We start from the raw sequence: 12,151 nt of genomic DNA, 5'->3' as shown, positions 1-12,151 counted from the left end.
ACTATGTAACAATAAGTTTTGTTCATAATTTATCACCTATTATAGAAACAGAGGAAGCAGCAAAATAGTTCGTGTTAAAACAGTGAACTACGAAGCTCATAGTCTATCTAAAGCCAGCCAATTCAGGCAAAAAGAAGAAAAGCCAATAGTGAAAAACAAGATTCCCGTCAAGTCAAATAATATCAGCTGAGCGTTGAGCTGAGGCTGAGCTGTCATCTCGTCTCATTTTATGTCATAACCATAACCTTAAATTAAAAACAAAACAAGAATACCTATATGTTGACAATGTTAAGTTTTCAGTATTTTCTTTAATAATACTTAGTAGTTTATGACTGTTACTTTATTAATATAGTATTGGATACGCAATCGATTTTTTATTACTGTCCAGCTAGATTCCTTTGTAGAGGTCTTAAACAAATTTAACCGAAAAATAGGCTTCAGTGATTGATCTGTAAAATTAGTAGGCATTTGGTAAGTTGAAGTGTAATATAATTGAATTTAACCCTACTGGTACCAACCTTTATCATCTCTAATTAATAGCATAGGCTAAGGTGAATCCCACTCAAATTGTGTTTATTTATCAAACCTAAAATCATCTGTATTTTTAATCAGGGGTACAGTTTCTTAACTGGGCTATGCTAATATCGATTGAAACTATAAAATTGAAAATATTGATTAACCCTTCCAGGGCTATGGACGGATATATTCGTCAATCTTTGTTTACTTTCCAGGCTGAAAACGGATATATCCGTCCCGAGAAATTTCTTTTCTGGGATAAAGACGGATATATCCGTCCAAAAAGCGAATTGATACACAATGTTTATAATACGGTAATAAACATTACACTGCATTATAAATGGGTTATTTTGTTTTTGTGGTTGGCAATAATAAGTGCCGCAGCTGTTTCGGCTATTTTGCACCATAGAGTGTACGTAAGTAAATATTGCTGTCACTTCACACATGGTTGTAAGTGAGTGATGTTTACATTTTGTGTTTGTACTTTATTTTTATGTTATTGAGCTAAAGTTACTAATGCAAACGATCTGAAAATTGAAGATGTTATTGAGATGCTAAATAAAAGTATGTCTGAGCAGGGGTTTTATACTTGGCAGGGAAAATAATAGTATGGAATGTGATGGATATGATGAACCTGAAGAACAGTCTTTACATAGTGGAAGTCTTGGCGGGGAATGGGATTGAGGACATGTGAGCAAAACTGAGTGGTTTAGATTTACTTCAGAATGATAGATATATTTTTACGGATAAAAAATAAAACGAGGGAAGGAATAGCCTAAGGTTGACGGATATATCCGTCTACCGCCCACAAGAATACTCAAGATTATTGGCAGTGTTCATATTTTGTGATTATCACTGAGGACGGCAGACGGATATATCCGTCCACCTTATGTTTTTTGTGGGCCAAAGACGGATATATCCGTCAAATCAAATTTTATTTTCTTCATAACTTTTGTACAAAAATTAGTTCAGCCCTAAGGAAAATCTTTTTATGATCCATGAATTATTTAAAGTAAAATAAATACAAAACACAACCACTTTAGTTTTTAATTTTTGGCAAAAAATAATTAAGCTCCAGCCCTTCATTTAATTTAGCCCTGGAAGGGTTAATAATCGATATCTTTAAATATAACTTATCTATTATAAAATTAAGCTATCATAATCTAACCTAACCAACCAAACTTGCTGATGGTGAAAAATCGCATGAAGGTTTACTAATCGAATCGATAGTTTCAATCGATATTAGCATAGCCCAGTTAAGAAACTGTACCCCGTTCGGCTCTACTTCCGATAATCATATCATACCTAGCCTTCTTATAATAGGTACTTTAAATCATCATAAGTTACTACAGTATTTAAAGTACTGTAACAAGGAATAACTTGGTAGGTAACAATCTTAGAATCTAACCTTAGCCATTTTTTGTGTTTTTGTAGGATAGCGGCCATAACCTATCTTATTATCTTGGTAATGTTGTTATTTTGTTAGATAGCCTAGCCTAGTAGAATTAATTGATACGTTAGCCCAATGAGGAATGGCATCCAGGTCCAGAACCAGACACAATTTTTTATCTAGGGGGATGTAATATGGGTAAGTCGATGATGAAATGACCGAAATTTGACTCTCTTTGTCTCTGCCGCCTGCCGCTTTGGCCCTCCCAGTCTACCACTGAGCTATAATATATAAATTCACCGTGAGAGTATTATCACACACGGAATCTACATCTCTGCTAGAAAGAAAGTTGACATTGACACGCTGTAAAATGATGTTATTTTGGTTCTCAACTAGAAAAATCAACCAGCTCATTGCTTTATTTCATTCCCATACTGCCAATGTACTGAGTACCTACAATAAGTAAAGGTACAACGTACTCTACCTCTAGTACAAATGGCAGCCAACTTCTCTCAAAATTCTCTTATTAGAACTTAAGTTAATATCCAATAGGCGCCCTCTAGCACAGCTGATGCCTGTTAGAGAGTTGGCAACACTAGTGGTATACAGCAACAAAGTGATATTACCGTTTTCCCTTATATTACAAGAGGGAATACGATAATTATTGTAGGTACACTTGGCAACACTGCCAGACATGGTTTCAAGAGTAAAATTTAGTTGCTACACAGTAACAAAACTACACAGAACATCTCACACCGTTCTACACTCATCTTCTTTTGGGTTAAAATAGGCTACGCACGTTAGGTGGCGTCCCCATCTCAATTATTGATAAGATTAGGTCTAATGAGAAATAAAGTTGTAATCATTTAGCAGAGTTAATATTTCTACTTTTAATTTTCAGACAATGAGACGAAGAGCTGGTGTTGGTGCTATTCACAAACAAAAACTAGAACAAGAAAAGTATAAGGACAAAGGAACAGAAATCCAAGAAAATCAACTAGAACAAATGTCAAAGCAACTGGAAGTGTTTCGATCAAATTTAGAAGAGTTTGCTGCAAAGCATAAAAATGAAATAAAGAAAAATGCAACTTTCAGACGTCAATTTCAGGAAATGTGTGCGTCAATAGGAGTCGACCCATTGGCCTCAGGTAAAGGGTTTTGGTCAGTGTTAGGGATCGGTGACTTTTACTATGAACTTGGCGTACAGATTGTTGAAGTATGCCTGGCAACAAATGACAAGAATGGAGGACTGATAAGTTTGGATGAAGTGAGACAAAGATTGATAAAAGCGAGAGGGAAAAGTCAGCATCATCAAGAAATAACTATTGATGACCTGTTGTGTGCTGCTCGGAAGCTGAAGATATTTGGCAATGGTTTCACAGTCGTTCCTGTAGGCAAAGGACAGTACTTGGTGCAGTCAGTGCCAGGTGAGCTCAGCATGGATCATACTGCAGTACTACAACAGGTCAGTAAAATGAAACTAGGTATTAGTGCAGTTGTGTTTTTCTAGGAATTACACCATTTTTTTTTTCAATTAGCCTAAAACATAAGTTGATGTGTTGCAATGGATCCAAACAGAATTTCATCTTGCTGTGACCCATATTTTTAAGTAAAGTCAGTCTGTTAAATGTTGTTTTACTCCTAACTGTGACATACTGGTGCAACGGGCTTTATAAGGCCTCCAAGTGTAGGCCTACACCCAATCTAAATCCTGTTTTAAAGCCTTAATTTAGAAATGTCTATAGGCCTGCGGTATTGTTTAAAATCTTCACTTAAAATTGCTTATTATTGTTCCTGGTGTCACAATAACACTGCTAATAAATTTAGCTGCTGACAAAGTGTGCTGTTAAAAAATAGCAGTTTCTTTTTTGCCAAGGCAAATTAAGCACGCATCCTGAAAAATCATCTGTAGCCTACAAAGCGCGAGAGTGTTTTATACCCTTTGGGGATTCCAAATGAGACTCATTTGCTATGGATCCTGGCTTATGCTTAAGTTTTTAAATATAAAAAAAAAACGCAAAATAGGCCTTATACTCACCTAACTTAGTGGTTGACAGTGTTACTCCATCATGTAAGTGCTGTACAGTTAGTCTTTCACAGCAGAGACACGAAAAAGATTGAGATGGGACAACAGCTTTGCCTGAGCGATATGCCACCTCCAATTTTTTTTTGCTTGTCTACGCCGGTGGCATTTTCAGAGGAGATGAAAAAGAGTGTTGATCAAATGCTTTTTCGGGAAAGCAGTCCAAACCAATAGTTTTGTGGATATCCTGGGATTTGAACCTAGGTCTAGGTCCCTCCCGCACTGAAGTCTGAGACACTAACCACTAAGCTAGCAACACACCCAAAGCCTTTAAGCCTTGGTTTCCTAGACCACGCCAGCGCGACCTGTCCGACGCAGTGTTCACTGACGCAGGCGTGATGTCCAATGTCCGCGGGCGAGGTTGTGGTTTCCTAAGCAGCGTGTTTGCTGGCCAGACGCGGCGCAGCGTAGTGACATGGTCCTCGTGTGGAGAGATAGCTAAGATTTTGGCTGCAGCTTCGTTGCTTCAAGAAGAGGCGGAGGAAGAAGAATTGATGTTGGCATTATGTTTAAGAGAAAATCACCATACAATCTTTAAATAAAGACTTGAATAATAGATGTATTTATGTTGGTTATTTATTCAAAAAAGGGTATAATATTGGATAAAAAAACATAATTTTATTATTTAAATAACTTCTTGATCAGCATTGTACGTGTTATTAAATTTACGGAAAGTAAATAAAAGAAACGTCTTATAACACTTAAAACATATATTTACGCTTATACTGTTACTCACAAGACGGTAAATATACAAAAACGATGGTAAGTGGTGATCGATTTCGATTGGACACTCCAATCATCATCAGACCCAATAGGCGAATGACAAGAATCTTGAATGGCGTCCCTACTTATTCCCTGATGGCTACCGGAAGCACCGGCCAATACATTTTTATAAGTACAACTGGAATCTCCTTGTTCCTTGGTTCTTTTAGCAGCAGTGGTGTTACAGTTGACCTTGATTTTAGCGTATTGTGGTGTAATTCTCTTCTTGATACATTCTTTGTTGAAGTAAATATCTGCAATCTTCATGGAAATCTTGATTCTTGTATCCCTATATTTTGCTGCTAACTATGCTTGACTAGCTTCACTAAATAACTTCTTGATCAGCATTGTACGTGTTATTAAATTTACGGAAAGTAAATAAAAGAAACGTCTTATAACACTTAAAACATATATTTACGCTTATACTGTTACTCACAAGACGGTAAATATACAAAAACGATGGTAAGTGGTGATCGATTTCGATTGGACACTCCAATCATCATCAGACCCAATAGGCGAATGACAAGAATCTTGAATGGCGTCCCTACTTATACATTAATGGCTACCGGAAGCACCGGCCAATACATTTTTATAAGTACAACTGGAATCTCCTTGTTCCTTGGTTCTTTTAGCGGCAGTGGTGTTACAGTTGACCTTGATTTTAGCGTATTGTGGTATAATTCTCTTCTTGATACATTCTTTGTTGAAGTAAATATCTGCAATCTTCATGGAAATCTTGATTCTTGAATCCCTATATTTTGCTGCTAACTTGCTTGGTTCTTTTTTTTTTCTCTTCCTAAAAGAACCAAGGAACAAGGAGATTCCAGTTGTACTTATAAAAATGTATTGGCCGGTGCTTCGGGTAGCCATCAGGGTATAAGTAGGGACGCCATTCAAGATTCTTGTCATTCGCCTATTGGGTCTGATGATGATTGGAGTGTCCAATCGAAATCGATCACCACTTACCATCGTTTTTGTATATTTACCGTCTTGTGAGTAACAGTATAAGCGTAAATATATGTTTTAAGTGTTATAAGACGTTTCTTTTATTTACTTTCCGTAAATTTAATAACACGTACAATGCTGATCAAGAAGTTATTTATTGAAGCTAGTCAAGCATAGTTAGCAGCAAAATATAGGGATACAAGAATCAAGATTTCCATGAAGATTGCAGATATTTACTTCAACAAAGAATGTATCAAGAAGAGAATTACACCACAATACGCTAAAATCAAGGTCAACTGTAACATCACTGCCGCTAAAAGAACCAAGGAACAAGGAGATTCCAGTTGTACTTATAAAAATGTATTGGCCGGTGCTTCCGGTAGCCAATAGGGTATAAGTAGGGACGCCATTCAAGATTCTTGTCATTCGCCTATTGGGTCTGATGATGATTGGAGTGTCCAATCAAAATCGATCACCACTTACCATCGTTTTTGTATATTTACCGTCTTGTGAGTAACAGTATAAGCGTAAATATGTGTTTTAAGTGTTATAAGACGTTTCTTTTATTTACTTTCCGTTTTATTATTTGTGATGAATGTTACCCCCAAATGCATAACATGCTGGCCTTTCTGTAACGTACTGTAATTCCATAATCAATACAATTTTAAAATAATTTAAAAATTATAATAAAAAATATGGTCTTTCCCAAGCTCAGTTGCAATTTTCATCCAAACGTTTTTCTCACAATCTTGGTAGTTTTTTTGAGATAGGCTAAGTAAAAAATTACAGGATTTTCTCGGACCAAATCGATAAGTGCATCATCTTGTTCTGAAGTGAACACCTTTGACTACATCTCAAGTTCCACTAATAACTAATTATTGTGTACTAGAGAACCCGTGTGGCTCAATTAGCCGCATAGTATGAAACATAACGCCGAGGAAAACGTTATGCTTAAATTCGAGTAACTCTAGTTACATCTTAGAGTTGTTTAAACACTTGTTAGGAACTAATTTTAAATATCTCTATTTGGGTCGTAAAAGGTTCACCTACATCATTTCTGGTCTCAGTTTTAACTGATAACTTCTAATGAATGCTAAACTATCTGCTTCAATTCGAGTTAACATGTTAAAACAAAGTTTTTCCAGCATTGAGAGTTGAAGAAAACTGTTGCCTTACTGATAGCTTGTGTTAAGTAATTTAAGTTTGGGTCATTTTATTTCTTTGATTTGAGACTTCCCTCTAATCAAACAAATTTTCTCCGTAGAGAATCCTGAAAAGTTGGATGATCTCAACCGTTTCATGTGCTCCATTTTTTACCCACAAACTCTGGGTTACTAACTGGACACCCAAAATATGCTTTGAATAGGCTAAAGCAGCAACATCATTGAAAGTTGGTTAACCTATATTTTAACGTGTTGTCTGTCAGTCACAGTGTCTTTTCTAGTATTCGTGGTCACAGTATATGCCCCACATCAGAACGTTCTCACGTTGTTCAGTGGATTTCCTCTTTTTATACCTGTCCCAAAGTTTTGAAAGTATGGATTCATATGTCGAAATACGTTGGATAACTCTTGTAGCTATAAAATTTGGATATCAATTTTCATTTTCTCTTTTTGAAAAGCGTATATTATTTGCCTCTCCTGAGTCTTAAAAATAAACTTGACTGTAACTACTCGATCGTTAAATACATAAACACTAATTCCTTCACTTATGTTTGGTCTAATATTGCCACTAAAACTTTCAATAGCAAATGAGTATTTGAAACTTCTTATTTTTGACTTGAAATGTCTGGATTGTGCTGGTGAATTCAGTCCAAAAACTTTGTATAATTTTGTCCGAAATACGTGCAACATAACCTAGAAGTAAACAATCCATTTGAGTTTTTCTCAATTGAAGTAGAGACCGAGTAATACAAAAGTTTACAATAAAAACATAAGGTCCGCAAAGATTTGGTATAATCTTACTATTTGAACTTATCATAGTCAAGGCATTATTATAGTTTCTACTAAATGTTTTGAAATTTCTCAATCTGTCAGTGTCAGAAGTAAACATTTCTTGCATGCATTCATTTGATCGGTGATAAGGCAAGTTTACTTTACCACCGTGAAAACACCATGTGCTTCGTATATTGTTTCACTTCCAAAGTAAGTTGCATAGCATAACTGTCAAATATTATTCATCTCACCAAGTGCATTTGAATCTGGATGGGTATCTGTTAGACCAGGCCTCTCTTTGTCTACTCTCCTCATACGCATAAGATATATCTTATTATTAATCGTCTCCTCCTCCCGTTTTCAACATTTCTTCTTTGAACTTGAGGCATTTTCTGTTCTTCCAACAAAACTGATTAACTGTTTAACTTGGTCTTAACCTACTGAATATTAAAACATTAATATTTACTCCCAAAAAGCGAATGAGTTTCTTTTTATAAACAGCTGTTTTTTGTTTTTAAATTTGTTCTATGTATTTCTTATGGGGAAAACCCGACCTTTGAGAGGGTCTCACGCCCTTAAAAGTAGACATTTTTAAGTTCTAAAACCTTATTGCAAAACTACATATTGAGACAATTCTTTTGACACCTTAAACTTTGAAATTGGTCCACAAATAAGGGAGGAGTTGCGTTAACAAAAAACGGCTTCACGTATTATATATATAGATAATTAAGTTAGTTTACCATTGAGTCCATGGTAAACTTACTCAATATGATTAACCAAATAACGCTGACGTCGTGCTTGGCGCACCGCGCTGAAATCAACTGAAAAATATCTCCGGCATGGTGCGCCGGGTTGTCGCGTCGAACAGGCGGTGCAGCGTATACGCCCACGTCGTGTAGGAAACCATCCCCATGGTCTCCTAATTATATAACCAAAAGCACAAATCATGAAAATAACCCTAAAATAATAGAAACAAATTTTCGTACACTGCAGCGATCAGTGTGGACGTACATGAACTAGACACGAAAAAAAGGCTTTGAAATTTACAATGGAATGAGGAGTCTACTTGTGTTGCTTAGTCTATGGCAAAACACACACATTATAGGTCATGTAACACTTACAATGCACACGCAAAACGCAAAAATTCCAGTCCTTTTCACAAGGCTGCGCCACACTGAGTGATTCATTTCAGCGGACCTGTCCGAGCACAGGTGATTGTGCCGGCCTGGGCGCGTGTTCGGCGGCCGGTCCTCGGTGATCAACATGCACTCAACATGTTAATAGAAAAATTACAAAGAACATTACTAGAACATCCAACTTATTGTCATACAGGTCATCATCAGTTGAGGTATTATAATAGCCCAAAAATGAGTGAAGGAAATGGAACATGTAGTATTGAATGGAGTAAGATGCCTTGTGTAGTAGGTAGCTTTGTTACTGACCAAGATCAGCTGTTTCATTAGTCAGGCTCAATGACCTAATTAGTCAGGACCATTAAAGCCCAATAATCAGGACAGCCTTATAGTCAATTGGACAAAATAAAGGACAGCTGGATTTCCAAACCATCAAAAAGCTTCACACCTTTCTCAGGATCGAACCGTTTGTGTCAACTTACTGTCCTTGTAACCTTTGCGACGACTCTAAAGTAAAGTACATTAACTTATTAGTTTGATAATACATTTTTTTAGTGTGATGGATAGGTGTTTTAAATTAATGTTTTGGATTTCTACTAAACAGAACAGAATGAGAAGAAAGTGAGTAAGCAACAAAAGTATTTTTTTAAAATTACATATCTTGTATAAGTTTTTTCTTTAATATTATTGTGTATGGCTAGAGTAGAGTGCAGATAATTTGATAGTTTTATGAGCTTAGACAAATGAATTTTTCCAAGCAAAATTAATGGGAAATACCAAGATAATAACTTTTTTTAACAAACCTGGGGCTTTTGGCTCAGGTTCGTTGGGTCGGAAATATACTTGTGAAGAGCAAGGAAGAGCCCAAGTGGCGAAGACTGTGCGGAATTTTGTGTCGCAAAGGGTACAGGATCTTTCTCCACCATGAGCATTGTACATGAGGGCGAGGGTTGGAGTTGGACTCTGACCTAGGAACCACTTGAATATACCATTGAATGTTTCCTTTGTTACTTTCTTCTCTGTGCTGTCTAGTAAGTGTGCACAGTCAATGGTTTCAAGCACCTGTCACTTGGCAGACTAGTAGTAAAGAATAATTCATTCTATACTACTGAGTAAAGTAATATTTGTTGATGGTTGTTCCAGGCTGCCAGTCTAGGACAAGGCTATGTGTCCGTGTCTCTACTGAAAGAGAAGCTCGGATGGGAGACTGAGCGCGGCCGTAAAGCTCTCAATCACATGGTCAAGGAGGGTCTCGCCTGGATAGACACTCAAGGACCGGAAACCTCCTACTACTTCCCTAGTTTATTTGCTGCTTGTATATATGCTGAGTCATCTGAAAATACTCAATAAAATATTTATTTTTAAAAAGTAATTAATTTTTAAGTACCATATAGATTTTTGTTGGGCTTTTGTCTTGTTAGATGTGTTCTTTTCACTTGAAAAAAAAAACTACTTGTTTTGTAACCTACAATGTTCGACAAAGTAGTAAACTGTAATACAGAGGGAATATTATTTGCCCTTTTTAGTGTCAATGCCAGGGGAGTTTCAAGTGAAAGGAATCACAGATTCTTTGACGGGATAGCAGGCCAAACTAAAAAAAGATATTTTCTGTATGGAATCGAACTCTTACCTCAGACGCTATGATTTCTCCTTTTGCTAAACAATAGGCACATCCAAGGAGAGGCATGTTTTGCAAATATACCTGCTGAAGTGTCTACATAGACAGAGTCCTATTCATAGACATGAGTTACGGATATGATTATTTAAATTCTGAAGTTAAGTTTTAAAAAGTGAATTCTGATAATCATGTTCAGGGTTGTAAAAAAGTCTTGGGACGGTTAAATATTTCATGAAATAGAAAAGACTAGTGCACCTGTAGCTCGAATTCGAGCAATTGCTAAATATTACAGGCGTTATTTCAAAGATAATAAGTCATAATTTCTGATTACTTAAAAGTACCCCCGCCGCAGCAAACCTGCAGACTAGGCGAATTTCCATTTACCTGGCTGGATTTCTAATAAAATATACCCTGAAAATTATTGTCTGATTTATTTCCTACTAGCTGGCCCGACAGACGTCGTCCTGTCCTATTGTGGTTTTATGTCAAATACTCGTTCATTTTCAAGATGAGCTCGTTCGCATGGCTCAATCGTTCGCTACGCTAACTCGCCTCCGGGTTGAAGTTCGTTCGCTACGCTCACTCACCTTTTGGTTGCAAATTAGCTGTTCTCATAAATTAAAAATACCCCCGCCGCAGCAAACCTGCCGTCTAAGCGAATTTCCATTTGGCTGAATTGATTTTCAATTGATCTATTTAAATAACATTAGGTTTAACGAGTACCTAGGTTTGCTGCTACAAGGAAACTAATAAAGTGTGTGTTTTAAGTAAAATAATTGTTGCTTAGTATAAAATGAATATATTTGCCAAGTTTGATCAAAAGATAAACAAGCAAACTACAACATTTTACAATATTCTCCATAAGAATAACATGGGAATTTTAAATTAAATTTTTTTTTAGTTTTCTCCGTAACCAATAACCGTACAAAAACACTTTGATATACTGAATTGTTTGTTTTTTTAAGCTCTTTAAGAAGGTTTAGAGAAAAATTGGAAAATTTTGTGTTTTGAGGGTCAAAAGTGAGAAAAACCAATTTCTACCCCATAAAACCCCCCATAAAATCCTGTTCCCATGGTCCGATCATGCTGGATCGCGAACTCATTCAAGTTTATCCCGCCTTACACCTTCAAACCAAATTTCATCAAAATCGGATAAAAATTACTCAAGTTATCGTGTTCACGGACACATATATATATAAATCTATATATATATATATATATATATATATATATACATATATAAAAATTTGAACGAATGGTATTTTTGGCCTCTGGGGACATCAAAATGAAAAAGTAAATCGGTCCCGGGCCTAAGTCTTACCATGAGACCTACGGTAATAGCTACTTCCCTATTAGTCCAGGACCTGACTAGGGTTCTGTGTGCATGTCGTGTATAGTGAATTTTACTTTTGCATTTCAATATAGGTGTCTTAGGAAGTGTTTTCCACTCGGGTGTCAAGTTCGCACCTGGTACGTTTTCGAGCTATGACGTCATCAAAATGGCGGCCATTGATTTTTTTAAATTGTATATTTCGCAAACTATTTGTCGGATCGGAATGAATGTTTTTTTGTTTGAAAGATAATTTTAAATGCTACCTGTTTTACATTTACACATTTGTTGTATGTTTAGTACATTCTTCGTAATTTTGCAAAAACCTGTATTTTTAAATATTTTTGAGTTATTTTTGTTTGTAACGTTTTATTGATACAATTTATAAAAAACCACCAATGAAAAAAGTTGTAGAACATTTAAAAATCTTTACAAAAATA

General features: G+C 36.0%; 1 protein-coding gene across 3 annotated transcripts; it reads left to right on the top strand.

Moving 5' to 3' along the window:
- The first annotated feature begins 225 nt into the window (after positions 1–225).
- Positions 226–10,125, top strand: LOC128986820 (vacuolar-sorting protein SNF8). Of its 3 annotated transcripts, none has more exons than XM_054407362.1 (3): positions 226–471; positions 2,808–3,371; positions 9,907–10,125. In XM_054407362.1, exons 2-3 carry the CDS (start codon positions 2,811–2,813, stop codon positions 10,111–10,113), a joined length of 768 nt encoding a protein of 255 aa, XP_054263337.1. In that variant the 5' UTR covers positions 226–471; positions 2,808–2,810; the 3' UTR covers positions 10,114–10,125. The 3 variants fall into 3 exon arrangements, with proteins under 3 accessions (XP_054263337.1, XP_054263338.1, XP_054263339.1); XM_054407363.1 differs by having other exon boundaries at positions 226–510; XM_054407364.1 differs by lacking the exon at positions 226–471 and adding an exon at positions 2,498–2,572.
- The last annotated feature ends 2,026 nt before the right edge of the window (positions 10,126–12,151 follow it).

The sequence above is a fragment of the Macrosteles quadrilineatus genome, unplaced genomic scaffold, assembly GCF_028750875.1.
Source record: "Macrosteles quadrilineatus isolate MER2022 unplaced genomic scaffold, UCM_ALF_1.0 Scaffold_2__2_contigs__length_208266976, whole genome shotgun sequence".
NCBI classification, from domain to species: domain Eukaryota; kingdom Metazoa; phylum Arthropoda; class Insecta; order Hemiptera; family Cicadellidae; genus Macrosteles; species Macrosteles quadrilineatus.
The sequence above is the reverse complement of the archived record's forward strand: the minus strand, read 5'-3'. Positions and strand labels throughout refer to the sequence as shown.

Bases quoted from the DNA above. Each gene is read 5' to 3' on its own strand.
- LOC128986820 (XM_054407362.1), top strand. From the start codon at position 2,811: ATGAGACGAAGAGCTGGTGTTGGTGCTATTCACAAACAAAAACTAGAA. The intron at 3,372-9,906 runs GTCAGTAAAATG...TGGTTGTTCCAG, and splicing joins ATACTGCAGTACTACAACAG to GCTGCCAGTCTAGGACAAGG.